Source organism: Penaeus monodon, chromosome 14 (assembly GCF_015228065.2).
Source record: "Penaeus monodon isolate SGIC_2016 chromosome 14, NSTDA_Pmon_1, whole genome shotgun sequence".
Lineage (NCBI taxonomy): Eukaryota > Metazoa > Arthropoda > Malacostraca > Decapoda > Penaeidae > Penaeus > Penaeus monodon.
The window spans coordinates 7700844-7725843 of record NC_051399.1 but is presented as its reverse complement, the minus strand read 5'-3'; the positions used below and the strand labels follow the sequence as shown (position 1 = coordinate 7725843).

The 25000-nt window shown below is 38.4% G+C and overlaps 2 protein-coding genes across 2 annotated transcripts in view; one reads left to right on the top strand and one right to left on the bottom strand.

Annotated features, from left to right (window-relative positions):
* The window catches only part of LOC119580837 (trypsin-1-like), a 6194-nt gene extending 2815 nt beyond the window's left edge, over positions 1–3379 (top strand). The window contains exons 4-7 of the mRNA XM_037928991.1: positions 128–273; positions 1076–1301; positions 1671–1852; positions 3161–3379. Of these exons, the coding sequence (XP_037784919.1) occupies positions 128–273; positions 1076–1301; positions 1671–1852; positions 3161–3361 (755 nt within the window). The 3' untranslated portion in view covers positions 3362–3379. The remainder of the gene's footprint in view (positions 1–127; positions 274–1075; positions 1302–1670; positions 1853–3160) is intronic.
* Positions 3380–6745: 3366 nt separating this feature from the next.
* The window catches only part of LOC119580558 (CAD protein-like), a 22321-nt gene continuing 4066 nt past the window's right edge, over positions 6746–25000 (bottom strand). The window contains exons 4-22 of the mRNA XM_037928673.1: positions 16377–16494; positions 16031–16161; positions 15465–15629; positions 15028–15189; positions 14522–14690; positions 13827–13859; positions 13435–13550; positions 13033–13248; positions 12661–12820; positions 12035–12172; positions 11082–11242; positions 10618–10737; positions 10206–10229; positions 9634–9775; positions 9186–9256; positions 8680–8814; positions 8219–8365; positions 7841–7942; positions 6746–7696 (exon numbers count right to left, since the gene is read on the bottom strand). Of these exons, the coding sequence (XP_037784601.1) occupies positions 7499–7696; positions 7841–7942; positions 8219–8365; positions 8680–8814; positions 9186–9256; positions 9634–9775; positions 10206–10229; positions 10618–10737; positions 11082–11242; positions 12035–12172; positions 12661–12820; positions 13033–13248; positions 13435–13550; positions 13827–13859; positions 14522–14690; positions 15028–15189; positions 15465–15629; positions 16031–16161; positions 16377–16494 (2508 nt within the window). The 3' untranslated portion in view covers positions 6746–7498. The remainder of the gene's footprint in view (positions 7697–7840; positions 7943–8218; positions 8366–8679; positions 8815–9185; positions 9257–9633; positions 9776–10205; positions 10230–10617; positions 10738–11081; positions 11243–12034; positions 12173–12660; positions 12821–13032; positions 13249–13434; positions 13551–13826; positions 13860–14521; positions 14691–15027; positions 15190–15464; positions 15630–16030; positions 16162–16376; positions 16495–25000) is intronic.

Sequence of the window (25000 nt, the reverse complement as noted above, 5' to 3'; positions counted from 1 at the left end):
GTGTGTGCGATGTAGACAAAGGTTTAAAAAAAAAATAGCGGGTATGTACGACGTCTGATAAACGGGGAAAAGTGTCCTAATACCTGATAAACGGGGATGAGTAACCTAATACCATCTTCGACCTCAGGTACCACGCCTTGGCTGGTATCGCTGAAGGACAGCCACTACGCCGATCCCGTCCACTTCTGCGGAGGGACGGTCATCAGCCACGCCTGGGTGCTCACCTCCGCCTCCTGCGTCGCCGGCTACAGCTACCCGTACACGTACCTTCAGGTGAGGCTCGCTTGCCTAATACTCACGTTTCGCGGGCCCTTCAGGTGAGGCTCGTTTGCATAATCGTCACATCTCGCTGGGCCTTTATGAGAGGGTCACTTGCCTAATACTCTCATTTCGCGGGACCTTCGAGTTAGGCTCGTTTGCCCAATATTCATACTTCGCGATGCCCCATACTCTTGAAACGAGTAGATTTATGTGAGGCGTGTTTTCTGGTGGATGGAAAAGCATCAGAACCGCCTTGCTTCTCGGGAGAAAAAAAAGAAATGAGCGCCATAAAGGGATCCTTAGTGTATTTCCCGACACCATCTCGACTCTGACCTGACGACATATTGAGTTTTTGACGTGCAGAATGGAATCTGTGACTTATTTTATGATATACAATATAATAACATCAAAGATATTCCATTCTTCTGCTGTATTTGAATGAAAAAAATATTAGATAAGTATGTGCGTGTGTCTGTGTGGGTTTTTGCATATTTATATACAAAGCAAAACAAATATCTAAGACGCAAAGACTCGCTTCTAGTAGATACATATATACATAAATACAAACATACTCCCATGCATACATACATATATACATACAAACAAGCATACATACATACATACATACATACGTGCATACATACATACTTAAATACATACATAAATGCATACATACATACATACATACATACATACATACATACATACATACATACATACATACATACATAGAAAACTGCTTCCCTTGCACCCCTCCCCACCTCCCCCCATCCACCGAGAACCACCTGTCAAACCGAACACCCTCCTCCTGCAGGTCGTGGCGGGGGAATATGACCTGGACGAGGCGGAGGGCTGGGAGCAGGTCAAGAAGGTCACGCGCATCGAGGTCCACCCCGAGTACGACCTCTTCACCCAGAACAACGACGTGGCGCTCCTGAGGGTGTTCCCTTGGTTCCTGTACAACGAGAGGGTCGCCCCCTTGCCTCTGCCGCCGAAGCACCTACAGGGCCACCCCCACTTCGTCTTCACGCACGACAACGGTTGGGCCCTTGGTGGTTTTTGGCTCTCGGGTTGGTCGGGTGGATAGATGGGTGGGCGGATGAGTGCAGGGATGGATGGATGGAAGGATGGGTGGATAGATGGAGGGATAGGTGGATGGATGGAGGGATGGATAGGTGGATAGGTGGAGGGTTGGGTGCATGTATGGACAGATGGATGGAGGAATTGATGGATGGATGGGAGGGAGGGAGGGAGGGAGGGAGGGAGGGAGTGATGGATGGATGGCTTGTCTTTCTCTCTCCCTCCTCCCTCGCCCTCCTCCCTCACCCACTCCTCCCTCCCTGCTCCCTCCCCCTCTACCCATCTCTCTCTCTCACACCCTCCTTCTCTCTCCCCTTGTCCCCTCACAGAAATGGGCCTCATCGCCGGCTGGGGACGCACGGCAGAAGTGAGCGAGATCTCCCACCTGGTGCTGATGGCCTACGCGCCCATCCTCTCGACCGAAGACTGCGTCGGTGCCTACGGGGAAGCCATCACCGCCTCCATGATGTGCGCGGGGAACCTCACTCACGGAGGACTTGACCCCTGCCAGGTGAGGAGAGCGAAGGGCGAGGGGTCGTACCGCTGTCGTGATTGTTAGCGGTGTCGGTTATCTGTATTGTGGTCATTGTTGCTTTCGTTGTTGTTTGTATTATTATGATTGTAAGTATGGTTATCATTTTTGATTGGAATTATCATTATCATTATTAAAATCATTATTGTTATCAGTATCATTGTTGTTATCAGTATCATTATTATCATCATCATCATCATCATCATCATCATCATTATCATTATCATTATCATTATCATTATCATTATCATTATCATTATCATTATCATTATCATTATCATCATCATCATCATCATCATCATCATCATCATCATCATCATCATCATCATCATCATCATCATCATCATCATCATCATCATCATCATCATTATTATTATTATTATTATTATTATTATTATTATTATTATTATTATTATTATCATTATGATTATTATTATTATTATTAATATTATTATTATTATTATTATTATTATTATTATTATTATTATTATTATTATTATTATTACTATTATTATTATCATATTATTATTATCATTATTATCATTATTATCATTATTATCATTATTATCATTATTATCATTATTATTATTATTATTATTATTATTATTATTATTATTATTATTATTATTATTATTATTATTATTATTATTGTTATTATTGTTATTATTGTTGTTGTTGTTGTTGTTGTTGTCGTTGTTGTTATTGTTATAATAATTATTTTTATTATTATTATTATTAGTAGTAGTATTTCTGTTACTATTATCATTATTATAACTGTTACCATTATCATTATTGTTATCATTATCATTATCATCACGATTATTATTACTGATATTACAATTATTGATAATAATATTATCATTATTATATTTTGTTCATTATTACCATCAGTGATGAGAATGAGGATGAGGATAATGATTATGATAGATAGTGCTGCTACTGATGATGATGGTATTAATAAAAAAAAAGATAATAATAATAATAATAATAATTGCTATCATAATGATAATAATATTAATGATGATAATGATAATAATGATAATAATAGTGATAGTGATATTGATAATAATGATAATGATATTGATAATGACGATAATATCAATAATAATAATAATAATAATAATAATAATAATAATAATAATAATAATAATAATAATAATAATAATAATAATAATAATAATGTCGTTATTATTAATCTGAATTACCCATCACATAATATCATTCTATACAATTTCATTCCATCTCCATTCCGCTCCTCACGACCTGCCCCTCCCCCCCTCCCCCCAGGGCGACTGGGGTGGCGGCCTCAAGACTCGCGAAGGGTACCTGTTGGGTGTGTCCTCCTGGGGCACCGGATGCGGGCGCCCTGGTCTGCCTGCTGTGTATACGAACGTGCAGACTGTACGCGACTGGATCTGCAGTGAGGTCAATTGTATTACGTGCGAGTTCAATGATGACGCGAAGAGGATTTGTGATGATTCTCTATAATAAAGTTTCGTAATTGGTAGCTGTTTCATTTTATTTCTAAGATGAAGAACATGGTAAAATAACGCACTATACACACGTATTTTGGAAAGAGATATTTAAGTATTGAAAAAAAAAATCTATTTCCATAATCTATCATTAATTAATATCAAATGACTTATTCATTATTATTGCTTCCTATCTCTATCTGCTTACTGATTGGAATAATTGGTCTCCTAATCATATTTTCTATAATAGATTCATTCAGATTTAATATTTATTACTTTTAGCTACCACTTGCAGAAAAAAAAGTTTCATATATTTTTATCATACCAAATTTTTGTACTTTATATCAATAAAATTTCTTATTTCGTTGCTTTATATTTTCTAGTAATAACTCTTATCTATTGCTACATATATTCTAATTTTTCTCATAAATATTTTACTTATTACGAAAATAGGGAATGGGAGTCGACGTGCTTCCTGTCTGGCTTCGTGTAAAGGGAGGCCAAGTTTGGATCTGAGACTTGCCACTTCAGATTCAAACCTGTAGGTAGGGCAGTTCCTATAAAATACATTTTGGGAGCCGCCACAGTTGGCACACGTGCGTGACTGTGCAGAGCTATTTGGTCGATTATGACCAGTTTGGGCGCATAGAGTGCATCAAGCTGTGGAACAGCAGTGTTTGACAGGATGGTCTAGACGCCAACAATCCTGGCATTGAAGGCGGGGGGGGGGGGGGGGTGATATGGTCGGACAGGGAGGAATTCTCCGCCAATGTAAACATTAAAGGGGAGGTCATGCCTACGTAAAGTGATTTTGACCTCTAGGGGAATGGTGTAGCATTGTTCTGATACTGCATCATGAGGCAGGTGAGTAAGTCTTCTCCACAATCTGGCCAATCCTTGACGTAGACAGGGCAGTTTGTTGGGGAGATGGAGACAGTTCCGATGCAGGTATTGAGGAAGGGATGAGGTTGGCCAGGAATAGGTTTGCCAATGAAGTCAGTCAGGGTTGATAATGCTTTAGCTTGGATTTTGGAGGTCACTGTGACGAGACTGGAACGACCAGACTTCTATCCCTTCTTCTCATCACAAGAAAACCTTTATTTCTCATACCTCCCCACACAACTCTCCTTCAGAAACTCTTGAAGACATCCAGAACTTCCTAAACATGACCCAAAAGAACGCTCCACTCCCTAATCCCGCCCTCCAATTCTTTTAATCCTATTCGCTCAACATCCAAAGTGTTTGCCAATATCCATCCTCCTCCTCAAGTTCTCCCTACCCCTCTTCTCCCATTTTCCCACCCTTTCCTTCTCGATGTGCACCACCATTCCCTCTTCTTTCCCCATTATCCTTACCGCTCCCACCAGGATATTCAAGTGAGTCCGTATGTCGCTATGGCGTCCTTCTCCTGATCCCTTTTACCTCCTGATATTCTTCCTGATACTTCACCCTGTTCCCTTATCTCCTTTCATCTTCCTTCCTAGACACAGATACTATCCATTCATCCAGTCACCCTACACTCTTAACCTTTTCATCTTTTACTAATCTTCCCCAACCCCAATCCCTATCTCGATGTTGTCGTGGGGGAGGGGGGGAGCTTAGGAGACGGAGACTGGGACCCAATGCTGGGGATCACCCTTGCTTTGGGCCTCTGCCCTCTCTACTAATTTGGCCTTTTTCCTTTCCCCTTTTTCGTTTCTCTCTCTTCTCCTCTACTATCCACTTTCTAAGGTATAAAACCGCATTGAATGGATGAAAGGCTGACTTTGTGCCTTTTGAACGGCTTGGGGAAGTCATAGCAATGGGTATTCACGTTTAGTTGCCTAGCCCTTACCCCTCAAAGGGATCCTGAGGGTTGGACTGTCTCTCCACAATATACTCTAGGCTTACCATGGCCAGTAATGAAGACTTTATTCCACTGTTAGGGGCAATGAGGTTTGCCCCTTTATCAAATAGCCCCACTGATTCAAATTCTCTCGGTTCCCCAACCCCAGGCTCTCCTTTGACCATGATTCTGAACACTGCTACTACTACCCCCTCCTCAATGCCTACTAGCACATCATCCACCCACGTCAATACTCAACATGCAGGAGACATTCCTCCTCTCCAAACATCCTCTACTTCATCTCCTCCACCCCCACAATTTTCTTCACTTATTGCCCCATCCTCCCTTATTACTAACTCTACAGCCTTTTTGTCCACCTCTCCGCAATACTACCTCCCTCAACACTACTCCCTCTTCCACACACCCATATCCTTTTGCTACCCCCACCTCTACATCTTAATTACTCTATTTACCAGTCAAATGGGACCAATTTTTCGTGATCCCCCCCCCTCCCCACACCCACAGCTCCTTATTCTGACATTACTCACCTCTTTCAGCAATGTCTCGAAAACAAGTAGGGAAAAGTTTCCCTCCGCTGGCCTCTGGGAGGAATAGTGTAGCCACTGCATCATAGTCATCAAGGCAGGCGAGCAGGTAGTTTTCAGTCTGACCAGTCCATATCATAGATAGGGCAATCAGTTGGGGAGATGGAGACAGTTCCGGTACAAATACTAAGAAAGGAGCGAGGTTCAGCAGGAATGGGTTTGCCAGCGAAGTCAGTCCAGATCGACAGTGCAAGAGCTTGGGACTTGTGACAAGCAGAGGCAGTAGAAGGACAAGGGCAGAGGAAGATGGGGTGGATATGGAGTGAGGTAGTACTGTGGGGAGGAGTGTAATAAGGATGATGAGTAGTAATAAGGGGGGAGAGGGAAGACAATGTAGACTGCACTATGAGATGGAATGGAGGATGTTGGGAGAGAGAAAGGGGTGTATTCTGAAGCTTGAGCAATGACTTGGGTGGATGATTCAGAGTCAATATAGTTGTCACTAAACATCGAGGAGAGAGTAATAGTATCAGTGGGTGGAACTTTGGCCAAAGGAGAGGCAGGGGTCGGGAAATCAGAGAAATCAAATTATGATAGGCTAGTTGAAGTAGCAAGTCTTACTGCCCCTAATAAGGATAAAAACCTTAATTATTGGCCATAGTGAGCCTGAAATAAGTGGAGAAAAGAAACAGTCTACCCCCCAGGGTCCCTGTAAGGGGTAAGGGTTAGACAATTAACCAGGGGAATACTGTGCCCATGGCTCCCAGAGGCCATTCATAACTTACAGAAAGCCAGCCTTTTATGTCAGACCTTAAGAAGTGGACAGAAAGGGATGAAGAAAAGAAGGAAAAGTAAAAAGGGGAGAAAAGACCATGCAAAATTAGTTGAGGTGAGGGCTGAGGTCCAAGGAAGGGATGATCCCCAACATTGGACCTCAAGTCTCCGTCTCCTTAGCCCCCACGACAACAACAGGCAAGGGATGGGGGGAGGGTTCTGGCCTCTTAGTAGGTTCTAACTAAAAGAATGACAGTGAAATTCTTTGCATAGTTTTTATTAAGTTTAGCTATTATATGGGTACAGAATCTACAGGTCTACAGCCACAAGATTCTCCTTCATACATGTATACTTTTGAATAATACAGTATTTGACTAAATATAAGCATTTATAGTAATATACTTGAGGAAAATGTCTCTTTTTCTAACAGCTGAATGCTAACCTTCAGCCACATACTGTGTTTTCTTCACAAAAAATATGATTTTCAGTAAATAGATGTGTTTCAACAAATTTTTTCTTGGCATAATTTTGATTCCTATGCAGTACTAACTGTAACCTAAATTCATCTTATAATAATCAAAATAGCAATGTACTAAAGCTACAAGATATTTTTCTTTTGAATCAAAATAAAATAAGAAAAAATTCTTATACAATTTGATTACAGTGAGCTTTGATTAACAGGTGCTAAATGAAAGTATTTCCTGTGAAGCTCATTTATTCAATATTGTTTCTTTATGAAATATATCCATTGTATATAATACTGTGTGGATTCTCATAAAAGATTATCTTAATATTGTTAAATTACTCATCTTACCATCTGGAAACTTTTCTTTTTCATTTCTAATATAGCAATTCAGTTTAATTTCTAACTTCAACAAATTTTTAAGATTCATCTAAATCTTCCAACATCTTTAGAGAAAGAAAGAAAAAAAAAAGTTGCTATTCATACATAGCATCATCAACACAATTCCTTCAATTCTTTCAATTAATATCAAACAACACTCGACATTCAGCACTTCCCGAGGACCATGGCAAGCAGCGCCATCCTCACATACATCCCTCCCTCAGCCTGACGGAAGTAAGCAGCCCGAGGATCCGTGTCGAACTCCGGGGAAATTTCCTGGTTCCTTGGCAAGGGGTGGAGGACAATCATCTTCCTTTTGGCACGTGTCATCAGGTGGGGCGTCACGATGAAGTGTCCACAGGCCTGGATTCCAATATATAATTTAATAACTTCACTGTACAAGACAGATAATGTATTTCTCTTTTCTTACATTCTGGGAAACTCAATTATTAATCTTTTTATTATTATATGCATTAACTTTGGATAATTTCAGAGGTTTTATCTTACCCTTTCATAATCTTCTGGGGTTCCAAATCTTTCTTTCTGAATACGTGTCATGTAGAGAACATCAGTATCTGGGAGAGCAGCTTCTAAGCTACTAAATTCTTCCTGTGATTACAAAATAAAGGCAGGGGTTTGTTAATATTTTTATTCAAACTCACTGCTTAATATAACAATTAGTTTAGAAATCCTACATCTTTAGAGTTTAATTCATATAACCTTTATTTTAGATTAATTATTTCATAATACTGTACACACAATGAACCTGATCACTCATAACATAATAAGACAAATTACAGGTAAATAACAGGACTCCTGCAAAGAAAGGCTTACTTAGAGTTTCCAAGTTTAAGGTTTTACGCACTTTCTCATTAATTATCTCACCTGATGGATTCCTTGTGAAGCTGCATATTGTGTGACATAGTCTGGCATGCCCAAGCCAGGAGGAGCAACGTATCTAAGCTGCACATTGTACAGTGTTAACAATCGAGCCAAGGAATGTACAGTTCTTCCATGTTTCAAGTCTCCAACCTGAAAAATGATGGGAAAGGAGCAGAAGTTAGAGAGGAAATAGATAAATGATTTTAATACTAGTAATTATCACGATAACAACAGTATACCAAAGAACAGTGCATAAAGAAATTACTTTCCTGAAGTCAAACTTAGAAATATTCACCAATACATCTCATAAGGTATCTGCACTGCAAACTTTTAATCTGTGGTGTAAATTCTCTCCAAATTAAACCTTTTATCACCATCCTTAAGTATGATTCTAAATGGTAAAATAGGATGATCAAACATATGTATACCATTTTAAAAACACAGACATAACACACTTTTCTTACCATTGTAATAATCAGGCCATTTACAGTACCGATTTCCTCTCTAATGGCAAACACATCAAGCAGTGCCTGTGTTGGATGCTCTCCCACACCATCACCTGCATTAATAACTGGACGTCTGCTCACAGCTGCTGCTCTCTAGAATAATTTTGGATGTAAATTAGGTAAATGTGTTTCCTGTATTCATGGATAAAGATATTTTGCCTAAAGGGATATGTAAAAGATACATAACCCAACTTTCTTCTTATCTTGTGAACAAAAATATTTGGTTTGACATTTCTTATAGGTATGTGCATCACATTTATCTCTCAATGTAAACAAATATCTCTTAATATTTTGATATCATTAATGAAACTATTTAACAATGTTAGATAGTTTTTAAAAATAGTCCCTTCTGTTTACTTCATTTAGTCAAACTTAAGCTATTAACAATGGTCTGTCATTCTAGAAAGCCTAATTATCTCACAAAACATGAATACGAAGTGTGGAGAACCAATACTTATACTCACAGCCACAGCTCCTGGCTCAGGGTGCCTCAGAACTACAACATCTGCATACCCTGACATCATAATCACAGAATCTGAAATTTAAACAAAACAAAAATTGATATGAAGAGCATTTCCTGGACTCCTGTTCATCAGACTGCAATTCAGGGAACAGATTCACAGTAGGATAATAACTGGTCATCTCGTAACCATCAGTTCCAATATCAGTTGATAGTTCTCATTTATTATCACTATTATTCTAATACTTTGCAACGTGTATAAATTATCTTAAACACTAGGTAGGCTTTGTAATGCAACTTAAAAGGTTCTTCTTGATATATCTAGATCATATGTTGTTATGATGCAGTTGATATTTTTAGTCAAAAAATTATTTCCACTACAATATAAACAGTTCTAAATCAATAGAAAATAAGATGATTAAATACACAACATACCTGCCTACATTCCTTACCTTCAAGTGTCTCTCCCTTCTTGACAGAAGAAGTGTTTGTGTCCATTGTAACTGTACGTCCACCAAGTCGCTGAATGGCTGCCTGGAAGCTGCAGAACGTTCTGGTAGACACTTCATAGAACATCAGTGCCAATAGCTTGCCCTAGAAGAACATGGGAGGCAAGGCTGTAACATATTTCTGTGGAAGATGACTTGCCACCCAACAAAAATAAAAGGAACGAATATGAGAAAAACATATCAAAATTAACATAAATATTCATATAAGATATCTGCTACTTGTGCCTATCTATATGTGATAAACACAATTCAGATGCGTAATGTATATTTACAATCAACAGCAACATATGAAATCTTATATCTGAGAGCTCATGAGTGTTGGCTTGTGGGGGGAGGCTTGTATGCAAAGGCTCGTATCTGAGGGCTCATTGTGCGAGTTCATGCAAGAAGACTTTTGTGTGAGAGCTCATTTGAACTTGCCCACCTTCAAATAATAATGTTAAAAGCAAAAACAGAGATTATGTGAAATACAAATAGCAATATTCTCAATATCTGATCTAAGGGATAGACCTTACCTCAAGCATTCTATCCATTCCTGCCTTTAAAGCATAAGGAAAGAAAAATATTTACAGATTGTAATAAATGTTGAAACTGGAAAAAAATTAATTGAAGAGGATAAAGTACCTTACATTACTTGGTAAATATACAATTCTAGACTATACATTAACTTTTTGGCCATAGATTTTTGCTTTTCATATAAATAGAAAACTTTCATCAAAATTAATTAACAGCCAAAAGTAAGGCATAATTATACCATCTGATATGACTCATTATGATGATATATTGTAAAATATAAAATAAGTGATTCATAACACTGCCAAGCTACTGATAATATACATTAGGTATCAATATTATAACAATAAAATTCTCTAATATGATAAACTACTTAAACTGAATGCTACTTGTACTACTGGAGGCTGCTTTTACCTTAAGAATGTGCTCAAGGGGTCGCTCCTTGTTAATGCAGACACGGAAAGTCTGGGCCAAGTTGAAGATGTGGTTCAGCTGGTCCTTGCTCAGTCCCTGAACACTCAGGACATGTTGACCCTTGTACAGAAGAAAAAAGGAAATAAGTATTAATGACATTATACCATACAAGTTCATTATGTATATAATATTTTTAGTGTTGATGCTACACCATGACATGAAAATGCAGTATTCATCTTCAGATATGTATCTACAAGTATTATAGATTTTAAGGCAGATACAATAGCTATCAGTCCCTACTGATGTAAAACAAGAACAGGACAAGGAATTTTATATGTAGCCTTTGTCTTCTTATGTCTTAAACTAGTGCCTACACCTCCTAAGGCACTAGGCACATATCTCTAAGACCTTCTTGATATAAACACAACTCCTTTATTTTTTTTTATGATAACATCTGTTTTTACCTGAAGGCCGTGAGATGTCGTTATGCCAGGTAAACCAGATGGGATGCTGGGCGTTGGACGGGCTGGAGATGCATCCCTTGTCTTAAGTCTTGCCGTGGACCTTCCCTTCCTTTCTGCCGAGTCTCCCACACCAAGCTCCATCAACATCTCGCTATACAACTCTGTAAAAATTATTAGCCATTTTTAGAGTAATCATTAGCATTTATCATTATCATTATTGTATTATTTTTATTGTTATTTCTTTATCATCACTATCATTATTATCATTATCATAACTTACAATTTTTATCATTATTATTAGTATTATCATTATCATCATCATCATTACCATTATCATTACTGTTATCATAACTATTACTATTATCATCATCATCATTAATAATATCATTGTCATCATATTACAGAAGCAATGTTATAGAAATTATGGTATTATCAATTTTGTAATTACTTATCCATGAAAAAATAAATTATTTGTTTATTACTGTCTCTACAGTTTTTCAAAATCAGCACTCTTGAAATCTTTTTTTTCCTTAACCAATTGCCGCCAGGGAAAATGCATAAAATGGGGAAAATGCTGTGCTCATTTCTAATGATATCTACTAATGATAGGAATATCGATGATGTTATTTTTATTAGAAACCTTATAATTGCTATAATGTGATAAACATTAGTAACAGCAAAATAAGATAACAAAATATTTTTGTAAATCAAGGAAACGGGTGAACGAATGAGACAGGAAATACTCATAATTGGCTCATTGGTGACTTAGTACAGGTGTAGCCATCTATGTGTAAAAACAATTAATAAAGTAAACTCACAGTGGGCATGGCATGTACATACATACCATGCCCACTGTGAGTTTACTTTTTTAATTGTACGCACATGCCATGCACGTAGGCAGTGGGTTAACAGCACAACACTGGTGTTAAGTCTAATGTTCTAATTGTTAATACCTGACGTCTGGTGAAGCGACTGTCCAACTTTGCGTGATGGAGAGGAGAGGGAAGGAGTGACCGTTGTTGGTGTTGCCAGGACTGGTTCTGCAGGAGTAGGAATTTCTCCATTAACTGCAACTTTAGGGTTAATAAACCCTGTAAAGAGATATTTTTTGATCAGTAATCATAAAACTTCCTTGCACATTCTTAAGTATCCAGTATTGCTCTCTATATACAAAAAAATATTTTTGAGTTAGTGTATGACAAAACTTCAACAAGGAATATCAAACTTAACTCCAAGGCAAGAGATGCTCATTTTAAAAAGTACCAAAGACATGTGATACCAAAAGAAAACAAAAGAATCTAATAACTTCATCTTAATCATGTAGACATCACCATATCAGTGTATTGAGCCACAAACTGTCTCTGTCTCTCCTCTCTCTTCTAACTTCACATTAAGGCTTCCAAAGCATCTTAGCATCAATAATCACCAAAATCTTGCATTATAAATCAGTTATCAATATAAACCCACTAATAAATTCACTCCCTTCAAATGACAGCAGAAACTTGAACAAATTGGTTACCAATCCCACAATACTACCTTAATTACTGACTCAAACACAGGTCAAATTGGTGTCAAGTACCTGCTGGTGTGTGCTGACTGTGTGGTGGCAAAGTGATGGTTGAGGGATGAGCACAAAGGGGACTCGGGAAAACAGGAGGTCCTCCAGTGACACTTGAGGAAGCTGTGGTAAGGGGTTGGGCTTCCCTGACGTCTTCCCCAAAACCAGGAGACAAGAGTACCTTTTAAAGAATAATTTGGTTACATCATGAACACTTTATGGGAAAAGAGAATTGCCCTATAATAACAACTATCAATTTCTATCTTAAGAATTCCTAATAGTTTCAATTAAATAATACCAAACTCACAATAAATAACATCCAGATTGAAAAAAAACATGAACCAACGTTTAAAAAAAAGAATAATCAAAAAGCAAATAGTAAAAAACACATACTTGTCCATCCACATAGGCCACTTCCCCTCGCAGGACAACTCTCTGTACACGTCCAGTCACCTTCATGCCAGCGAAGGGAGTCCACTGTGACTTACTGAAGGGCAGAGCTTCAGGAATAGTCCACTGGGCATCAAGATCAATTTCTATATGCGTTCTTGGTTGGCGTGGCAGTTGGAAAATGCGACGAGGGTTGTGGTGCAGCTTATTGATCAGGTCCTGGTGAGTTATGTTAATGGTTAAATAATTTTTTTTTTTTATATGGTAACAGAGTTGATATCAGAAGACAAAGAGGTAACTATTAATGGTTCCTTTTAAAAGAAACTGATACAGCTCATAAGAACAAGATTGTTTATACAAATTTATATCTGTATGTTTATTCGTTTCTTGCACTCATCAACACACCTCCATTGAGAGCCTGCCTTGCGTAACAGCCGTCAGCAAGAGTGGCAGCATCGTCTCAAGCCCAGGGAAACCGGGTGGAGCCTTACCCCCTGTTTTCTCCTCAAGTGTATGTGGTGCTGGAATGTAAAGGTAAGATTGAAGTACTTTCAGTAACTAGTAATGATGATAATTAAATACCAATAATTATTGCAACAGTAATAATAACAGTAATAAGAACTATCAGATAATAATAATGAATATAAATATGAAAAAATAAGAAGAAAGATTTTGAAGAGCAATTCTTTTTCTAATACTAAATTTTAGAGCCAATTCAGGTTAGCATGTCCCTAATACTATGAAGAAATGGTATCTAATTGCGAAGAAAAAAATATCATAGATTCAAATAAACTTACCATTTGCAGAATTGATTAAGAAATCCAAATTTCCTGATAGGCATGAAATTAGAAGTACATGTTGAAGATCACTATGACACAGACAACTCAAATCTAATTACAACATAGTGAGATATATATATACCTAGTAGTAAATATTAGTAAACTGACATAACATCATCAATTTGCTGAAGTTATTATTTAAGAAAAAAAAAATATACATACCATGTGAACTATGTCTATCTTTTCTTCTTTTAAAGGTCACTGTACCTGTTTTGTAATCTTAATTTTCCTCTCATTCTAGAAATGAGCTCGACTCTAGTAGCAATTCCTAAATATAATTTTAGCATTCAGAACTATTTTCATACTTTAAACTTCATTAAATATCTTTTTACTGTAATAGCCATTGTTGCATGGAGATAAAAAAATCCTGGAAAAATAAAAATATTGCAAAAGCTGTGTAAAACCTCTAATGTTTAGCATTTATCATACAAAATAACCCAATCCATGCAATAAACACCTTGTTAATGAAGTCTATATCATATAGAACTCAAATACAAACTCGCTTAATGGCACATATAATGCAATTAACACCTTTAGTAAACCCAAAAATCTAAATCACATAGAGCATAAGTACTAACTTGCTCACCATCTCATACACACACACAAATGATAAACCTATAATCACATTCAACAGGGAAACAAACCAAGCTTACCATGGTCTGTTGCAAAGCAATCAATTATGTCCAGATTGTCCCACAGAGCTTGCTGATCTTCGCTTGTGACAAGACAAGGTCGAACTTCTCCCTTTTGTCCCAGCTGTTCCAGGTTGTCACAGGTAAGGAACAGGTGATGAGGACACACTTCGCAGGTTACTTGCATTCCCTGAATAAGTAGATAGAAAAGGATTCTTCTAAAATATACATAAATATACATGACACTGACTTTTTGGGAGGAGTGGAAATGAGGTTTATTTTTGGATGCAAGGTGTGCTGTTTGTTTTAAAATGCAGTTACTGATGTTGCATGTCACTTGTTAGATTTTAGTGTTTTGATATATCAGATATATGAAACCTACTTCTAATAACAACATTTATCTCAATCTTCATATACCTGCTACTTGAAAACACTAAAACCCATAGAATAATAAAGCAAAATGTGAAACAAATCAATATAAAAAAATATATACTAAACTCTTTTCAAGGAGCATGACAATTAATTACCTTTGCTTTTGCTGCTCTAATTAGAAGGATTTCCTCCTTCCGTGCAACATGGCAGATGTGAATGGGTCTCGATGCCAAGCTTGCCGTCATCAATGCAGCTGCCATGGTACGCGCCTCTGCATGGACACACACTGGGATATGTGCTGGCCACGACTCAAGGTGCTATAATCAAAAATTAAGAATTTATGTATTCAAGCTTTTTATTATGGGGAGATGAAGCCTTTATCGAAATGATATATCAAAATCACAGAAAATACTACCATGTAAATATACGCCTTTAGGATACATGAACTACATCTTAAAAGTATCAAGATGTGTATGAATCAAACTAAATGAATTCAGATTAAACAAAACAACTGGAAAAAAATACATAAAAAAGAAGAACACATATAACCAATGATCCACCCAATTATAAAAATGACCATAATCAAACACACCTTAAGCCAAACTGTTGTATCGTCCAGTTTGAGTGTCGTATACGTCTCATTCAGGTACATCTTGAGAGCAGCGGAACGAGGGGCCAATTCAGGTGCTGTGCTATAGTTGTCATTTGAGGCACCCATGAAGATGGCATAATCACAGCGTGCACCTCGACTGGCAAGCTAAGACAAAGGATGTTAATTGTAACAGAAATTAGTAAGATTATCAGTTATCACATACAGAGAGAGGTACGTCTGTTATATATCATATTTAAGAGACAGAACATATAACGCCTATACTATAGTAATATTTACATACCATTAATGCACTTTAAAAGGCAAGGTAAATTATGGGCTTTTCAATTTGACATTCATCAATAAATAACATTTCACGAGTGAAAAAAATTACTAAATTATTTTATGAATGGAATAAAAGGTTTTTCCTTCAAACTGATCTTCACTCACAAATCTCTATCTCCATAACATTATTGAGAAAATAAAGCTTTTGAACTTAATTTCTAAAATGAAAATAATATAAAGCTCTCCTGTATAAATAAGCAGGACCGGGACCAATCTCTTTTTACCTCCTTTGACAGCGTGAGAGTATCAAGGTCAGTGACAGGAGGCTGGGTGTTGGGCATGGCACAAATGAGTGTCACACCCCCTGCCAAAGCTGCAGCCGTGCATGATGCCCAGTCTTCCTTGTGAGTCGCACCTTGAACACAAGAGCAAGCCATCATTAAATACAAGCAATAACAGGAAAAAAGGGCAAACAGACATATATTTATCACAGATATTTTACACTCAATACTGTTTTCTATTACCTCACTGAGAGAAACCTCCATACTAACAATAAAAGTGACATACTAACAATAAAACTGAATGACTAATTCAGCTATGTTACAACAAAACAGTTTCATGGGACCTCACCTGGTTCCCTGACATGTACATGGATGTCAATAAGCCCAGGCAACTTCACAATCCTGCGTGAAGTGACACAGTCCACGTGAGTCTTTAGGTCTGGAGCTCCGCCAATTAGTCGCAAGGCCTGTCAACAAACAAACTAATTAGAAAAACGGAAAATTTCTTGATGGAAGACATTACGAGGTTCAGCAAATAAAACACTTACCTTCACAGTCTGGGATAAGAAATTAAACTGGTCATATATTCTAAATGCTCTTTTGTTTAACATCATCAATAACATCACCATCAAGAGGTCTAGTAAAACACAATCTTGAAAAATAGATATTGTAGTATAACATGATGGTAGACCAAGATTGACATAGTGACACAGTATTTAAGAAAAATTAAAAAAAGGTTACTTTAATTAATGAAAAAAAAAAAAAAATCTTAACAGAAATGCAGCTTCACTTCAAAATGCAGCAGTAGGTTCTTGAAAAATGCATAAAAATCACTGATAATCCCTATCACAGTAGGTAGTAAAAGGAGCTCTTAAGAATGAATGGCAATGTACAGGTTACTGTTTTGTATTACATGAACAGATAATTCCCCTTCTTGACAAATGGTAAAGACAATGAAAAAGAAATGTAGAAAATATACAGCACAACATATTAAAATTAAATACCAAATCAACAGTAATTAGTTACTTTGAGACCAGAATAATTGGGTCTTGGTCTTATCCATTTCATATACAAAGAAGATAAGTATTAACGCAGTCTTTAACAGAATTTGTGCAAAATGTAATATAAAAGAAAATACTGAAAAACAACCACTCTGACAGATCTGCAAGAGTCCATCAACCAGCAGAAATACTTGGCACCAAAATAAAACATCCCAGCCAGTTGAACCGAGTCACTGACAGGCTTCATACTATAGTAACAAAACTACTAATTAGTCTACAGTTGTTGAACATCAAATGATCAACTTCAGCAACGTAATAAAGCCAAGTTATCAGAGAGACTAAGACAAAGCTCGACACTAGGGGAAAGCAGACACTCTAAGCCATCTATCTCTTCTATCATAGCATCAGGCATCTGCCACAGCAACAACTCACATCAAACGAGGCACTGACGAAGTTTTTTAACACCATCAATCCCTAGCAGACTTCCTCGCCTCTTACTCAACCTCTTCTTTCTCTCTTCCTCTTCCTTCTCCTCTTCTTGGTCCTCCTCGGAGCGGAAATCACAGAGCTCAACCCCATCTTCTATCCTACCCACAGAACTTGCTCTTTGCCCCCGTCTCGTATGTGCCGTGTCGGTTGGTTCCTCCTGAGCAGCATTTTCATCAGAGACAGGCTGGATAACAATGACCTTTGGTATCGCCTGCGAGCTCCCAACGCCGTGCCTCCTTGCTGGTTCCCTTGGGGGCTTTGGCAACACTATACCATTCTCAATGACCACACGCCGGGGGACTCGCCTCCTTGCATAGTTGGCCAAGTAAGCTCGACTTGGGTCACTGGCTAATTTGACGTCATCTGGACAGTTTGTAATACCATTCATCTTCAGGAACCGGTTTTAGCAAGCTGGTAATGGTGAGATGCCCATACGACCTCAAACACTACACATCACAGGAGGGAAGTTGAAGCTCATTATTTCACTCAGAGGAACAGGTTACCCATCCAAATACCTATTATTCATCAGAACCTTTGTCCTGTATGGGTAATTATGCATGCTTACAATTGTTCATGTGTTTTCAATACTCTACAAAAAGCCAAAAATTCTTTACAAGGGCACTGCTAGGACAAATTCAATGGGGTGAAGGGGGCACTTTAGAAACAGACAAACAAACAAACAAACACACACACACACAAGAGATAGAGAGAAAGAGAGAGAGAGGGAGGGAGGAGATAGAGAGAAAAAGGAGAGAGAGGGAGAGGGAGAGAGAGAGGGGGGGGAGGGAGGGGAGAGAGAGAGAGAGAGAGAGAGAGAGAGAGAGAGAGAGAGAGAGAGAGAGAGAGAGAGAAAGAGAAAGAGAAAGAGAAAGAGAAAGAGAAAGAGAAAGAGAAAGAGAAAGAGAAAGAGAGAAAGAGAGAAGGAGAGGAGAGGGAAGAGAAAGAGAGAGAGAGACGCATGCATTCCATCTGCCTGGAACTGACAGAGGAAAGGCAGGGGGGGGGGGGGCACCCACTGGGCCCGACGGCCTGTCCCCATTCATACATTTGGTTTAATCAAATATTGGACATTTATAATAAAGCTCACACATTAAGACTGTAAAGGTAACTATGAGTATCTTCATTCACTACTCAGAATTAAAAAAAAAAAAAAAAAAAAAAAGAACACTGGTTAAATACACTTGTTTTGCTTCTTAATTCGTTTCTGACATGTAGTTAAAAAAATATAATGCAGATGATTATTCTAATATCTTATATAACCACCAATTCAACCTTTTACTTATACTAAAACCTCGCAACCCATGATAATTTCTATAAAAAAAATATCATTAATATATTATAATTATCAACTTATTAGTAATTGCAATTTATAACCAATTATTATAATTTATGTGTATTCCAAATCTCATTACCATTATTTCAACTGTATTCATATTTCCTGTATAAATTCATCATAAAGTGTCCATCTATTTACCGTCTCTTTATACCAATATCAACCTATTATTATTTATTATTTTTCATTCCTTACAACTCATTCCTTTTGATACTGTTGATCACGATATCCTCTGGAATAACATGTACCATATGAAGTTTCCAAAACACATCATCCAATTAATAAAAGCCTTGTATGACCAACAACAAGCAGCTGTAAGAACCACTTATGGGTTAACAGAATGGTTCGAAGTCAAACAAGGAGTACGACAGGGTTGCATTCTGTCTCCGCACCTCTTTAATATATATTCTGAAACAATTATGAGAGGTGCTCTAGAGAATTTTGAAGGAACTGTGGATGTTGGAGGATACAAAATATCAAATCTGAGGTACGCCGATGATATAGTTTTGATTGCCAGCAGTATCACTGAACTACAACAACTACTAGATAAAGTTAGAGAAGCAAGCGAAAAGGCTGGCTTGTTTCTTAATGCCAAGAAAACTAAGATCATGAAGATTCAAAGATAACCGGCAATGAACAATGATGAACATGTTACAATCATTGGAATGACTGTGGAAAATGTGAAAGAGTTCACTTATCTTGGAGCTGTTTTAACTAATACATATGATGATTCACCGGAGATAAAAAGAAGAATTATCATTGCCAAAAGCGCCACAATTGCTCTCAATAACATCTGGAAAGACCGAAGCATTACCTTATGGACAAAGCTGAGGTTATTGAACTCATTAGTTTTCCCAATTGCATCATATGGTTCTGAGTGTTAGGTGTTGAAGTAGATAGACAAGAAAAAGATCAATAGTTTTGAAATGTGGTGTTACAGACGAGTACCGCGTACTAGCTGGACAGAGAAGAAGACGAATGATGAAGTGCTGAGAAAAATAAATTGTAAAGACCGACTGTTGGACATCTTGAACAAAAGGAAATTAAAGTTTATTGGTCATGTGATGAGAAGTAAAAGTATTGAGAAAAACTTGCTGACAGGGATGGTGATGGGAAACAGGGGAAGAGGCAAACCGAAGACGAGACTGAGCGACAACATCAAAGATATTTGCGGGCTTGTCGATGGTACAAGCGGAAAGAAAAGCGTAAGATCGAGTTTAATGGCGAAGGATGGTGGAGAGGTCCACGGCTGCTCAAACATGAGCATACCGTTACTGATGATGACAACTCATTCAGTCATTCGTTGACCCCCCCCCCAATCACCATCTCATTTTCCATCCCTTTCATCAACACTTAAAAACGACCATTTTGACTGAACTGCAAGAATCCCTCAAAGTGTAGAAATATTTAACACCAAAGAAAACATACCCAGTTGGTTGCATGTATGTATATATGTATGTATGTGTGAATGTAAATATTTATGCATGTATGTAAATATGTATGTGTGCGCGCAAATATGTATGTATGTATGTATGTATGTATGTATATACTTATGTATGTATGAATGTATATTCTCCTGCATGTATGTATGAATGTATATTCTCCTGCATGTATGTATGTATGTATGTATATTCTCCTGCATGTATGTATGCATGTATATTCTCCTGCATGTATGTATGTATGTATGTATATTCTCCTGCATGTATGTATGTATGTATGTATATTCTCCTGCATGTATGTATATATGTATATTCTCATGCATGTATGTATGTATGTATATTCTCATGCATGCATGTATGTATGTATGTATATTTGTCTGTATATATTTATATATGTATACTATCCAATGCATCTTTCACACATGACTCACTATATTCGTGACCTTTGCTTTGACAAATGCGCTATCTGCACCTCCCTTTTCCATCAGTGTCAACTTCCTCGCCTCGTCACTCTCAAACCTTTCATATTTAATAATTCAATGATAAGATACGTTTGCATTTGGATATGCATTTTATTTATTTATTTATTTATTTATTTTTCTTCTCCCCGACCCCCCTTACTCACACATTGCTCCTTGTTAGGTCATGATAAGATTCGTGTGGAATCCAGTAGGTATTTTATGGGTGTGTGTTTCCGTTTGGCATAAATGTTCACTAATGTTAACCATTCCTTAATCTCATTTTCAAGAAAGAATGTGATTTTTCGATTTTAAAAAATATATATATTTGATATTTTTCCCCTCAATACTAATTACATTCATTACAGATTACATTACACCCGTTTCATTATTACCCACCTATACCTATATTCATTACAAACGTATATTCACGCATAAGCGATCTATCATATCTATATCATAGACAGATAGAACCCGGACACTATATATAACATTATTCTATATACATTCTCAGTATCAATACCATTCACATTATTCCAACCAACGTTCCAGGCTTCTTTAACGCAACGAAAACTTAAAGAAAATTACACTTATCAAAATGTAAAATTCTTCTTTTTCCAAAATAAATAAATAAATAAATAAATAAATAAGACAGAGAAGCCATCAGGAGACTTGAAAAATGGCGTCTTTCGAACTTCCGTTGACAAAAATAGGATTGATTACTGTTATCGCTAAAGAGAATAACTAATCTCCTCCTCCTCATCTTCCTTCTTCCTTCCTTTATTGCTAGTTCTTTTCTCCTTTCTTCCTAATTGCATGTGCATTAGCTTTTCTTCTGAAGTATAATAATTATTTGTTTATATCTTACTTTGTCTTTCTCTATCCGTCTGTCTGTGTGCATGGAAGGGGGGGGGGGGGGTAATTGAATGTGTATGTGTGTGTGTATGTATGTGTGTATGTATGTATGTGTGTGTGTGTGTGTGTGTGTGTGTGTGTGTGTGTGTGTGTGTGTGTGTGTGTGTGTGTGTGTGTGTGTGTGTGTATCAGTGTGGATGTGCATGTGTCGGTATGTACACCTATGTGTAGGTATGTGCGCCTATGTGTAGGTATGTACGCCTATGTGTAGGTATGTACACCATATGTAAGTACATACATGTAGGTATGTACGCCATATGTAAGTACATACATGTAGGTAGATACACATGTATGCATATGTATGGATATCTACTCATATGTACGCGTATGTGTAGGTATGTACTTGTACGTGTTCGTATATGTGTAGGTACGTGTACGTATGTGTAGGTACGTGTACGTATGTGTAGGTACGTGTACGTATGTGTAGGTACGTGTACGTATGTGTAGGTACGTGTACATATGTGTAGGTACGTGTACGTATGTGTAGGTACGTGTTCGTATGTGTAAATAGTTATATCTATGTGTAGGTGTGTACATTTATGCGTATGTGTAGGTATGTTTACGTATGTGTAGGTATGTTTACGTATGTGTAGGTATGTTTACGTATGTGTAGGTATGTTTACGTATGTGTAGGTATGTTTACGTATGTGTAGGTATGTTTACGTATGTGTAGGTATGTTTACGTATGTGTAGGTATGTTTACGTATGTGTAGGTATGTTTATGTATGTGTAGGTATGTTTACGTATGTGTAGGTATGTTTACGTATGTGTAGGTATGTATACGTATGTGTAGGTATGTTTACGTATGTGTAGGTATGTTTACGTATGTGTAGGTATGTATTTATTTATTTTTCTTCTCCCCGACCTGTAAGTATGTATAAGTAAGTGCAGCTATGAATGCCATTGCACATGTGGCTTTGTCCTACTCCCCCGGCCACGCTGCTGCTGCCGCTCTCTCTCCAGCACAACGTCAGCTTCCTCGCAATATCTCTCGTATCTTATCGGAAAACCATAAACGTTATCAGACTAACTCAAGAAAGATGTCGGAGTTGGACTGATAAGGCAGGGCGCTCTGCCTTTCCCTCTCTCCCTTTCCGATCTCGCTATGGCTCTTTCGCTCTCCATCCCTTCTCTCTCTCTCTCTTTCTCCATTCCTTCTCTCTTTCACTCACTCTAAACCCTCCCCCCTGCAGTTGCAAAAGTGTTATATACCGCCGTCATCATAAAAATGGTAATAATAATAAAAAGCAGGATTGCGCACGTACCTTTTGCAATGGAAACCGAATATAGGAAAGGCAGCGAGAAAGTAGAAGACAAAGAAAAGCAAAATCGTATACAGAAAACATTGATAAAATTCCCAGACCATTTTCTTTCTTTGGTATACGGATGTCGTCCTTGTCTCGCTGTCTCCCCCGTGTGACTGCCGCGCACCCCTGATCGTTCTCCCTCTCCCTACGTCTCTCTTTTCCTTTTCCTTTCTCTCTCTGTCCCTTTTTCTCTCCCTCTCCATGCCTCTCTCCCTCATCCCCCAACTCTCCTTTACTCCCCTCACGCCTTCCTCCTCTACCCCTCCTCTCTCCTTCATCTTCCTCGCCCCCTCTCCCCTCTCCCCTTTCTCCTTCACCCTCCTCGCCCCCTCTCCCTCTCCCCATTCTCCTCGCCCCCTCTCCCTCTCCCCATTCTCCTCGCCCCCTCTCCCTCTCCCCATTCTCCTCGCCCCCTCTCCCTCTCCCCATTCTCCTCGCCCCCTCTCCCTCCCCCCCTCTTCCCTCTTTTCATGCGGTCCTAATGCTCGATCACGCGGCCGGCTGGGAGAGTGGGGACGTCGTGATGAATTTAGTGATGACTTCGAAGATCCTCCTCCTCTTTCGCTGTCTTTTGTGTCCTGGCTTCTTTCTCTGTCGGTCTGTCTGATACTCTGTCACTGTCTGTAATTGTCTTGTCATTTTGTCTTTGTCGTCCTATGATTGTCTGTCATTCTGTCACTGTCATCCCGTCATTGTATGTGTCTGATAGTCGGTAATTTTGTCACTGCATGTGTGTGTGTGTCTGGTATTGTGTCTATGTATATCATTATATTCTGTTCCGGCCTCTGTCATTGTCTGCTATTTTTTGTCTCAGTGGCCGTTTTTTCCTTTCTTTCTGCCAGTTTGTTACTCTTCATTTTTCATCTGACTGGCACTTATTCTTTGTGTATGTCTATCTGGATGTCTGCCATTCATTGTCTGTGTCTTTCTCCCTTCTTTCCGTCTGTCATTTCTTCCGTCCGTGTCTGCCATTTTTCCATCTGTCTATGTATCTGTTTGCCATCCTTTCTGTCTGTCTTTCTGTCTACCTGCCATCCTTTTGGTCTGTGTGTGTGTCTGCCATCATTTCTGTTTGTGTCCTTTTGTCTGTCAGTCCCTCTGTCTTTCATTCTCTATCTGTGCTTGACAATCATTATTTGTATACATTTCTCTGTTGTCTTATTTCACTATCACCGCTTTTTTTCTCTCTGTCAGTCTGTAATAACATTCCTTTATGATCAGTCTTGTCATTCTGTCTGTTAGTAGCGGGGGGAGGGGGGGTACAGCACATACTTGTGGGGGGGTACAGCACATACTTGTGCGTGTGTATATAATTGCACGAAACGTATACATAATCTATGGAGTTCTGCCTCGTTATCTTCTTTTTCTGCGTAATCTGTTCTTCAAAATACTTCCCACTTGTCCATTCGTCCTCGTTCGGTTTATGTGACTTACAATATTGTATATAATGGGTGAAATTGCACTGCATTTTCTTTTTTCTTTACCACGATCACACTCATCTGTTATGCTCAAATGTATTGGACGTTCACCAAATTACTCTTATGTCCACTTCCCTCCCACACACCCCACGCTATTGCCTCTCCCCCTCTTCCCTCTTCTGCTGCCCCTCTTCCCCTACTACACCCTCTGCCTCCCCCTCTCCCTCTCCCTCCCACCCTTCCCCACCCCTTCTACCCTTCTCCCTCCCCCTCTCCCTCTCATCTCCTACGTATTCACTCGTTATCTTCAATTTTACAGAAATTTTGAGAAAAAAAGGAGATAAGAAACCCTAATAATTCGTACATGTCTTCAACTTGCTTTCTGCTCAATCGACAAAATACGAATTCAAACCCCCTCCCACAAACCCCAAGAGAGGCGGCGTTTGTTGCCCCAATCCTCCCTTTTCCCTCCCCTTGTCCTTACCCAAGCCCCCTTTTCCTCACCCCAAACCCTTAGTCCCTGTTATCCTTCCTCTCCTCCTTCCCTTTCTCCCAACCCCTTATCTTTCCTTTGTTATCCCTCTCCCTCACCCTCCCCACTCATTCCCCCCAT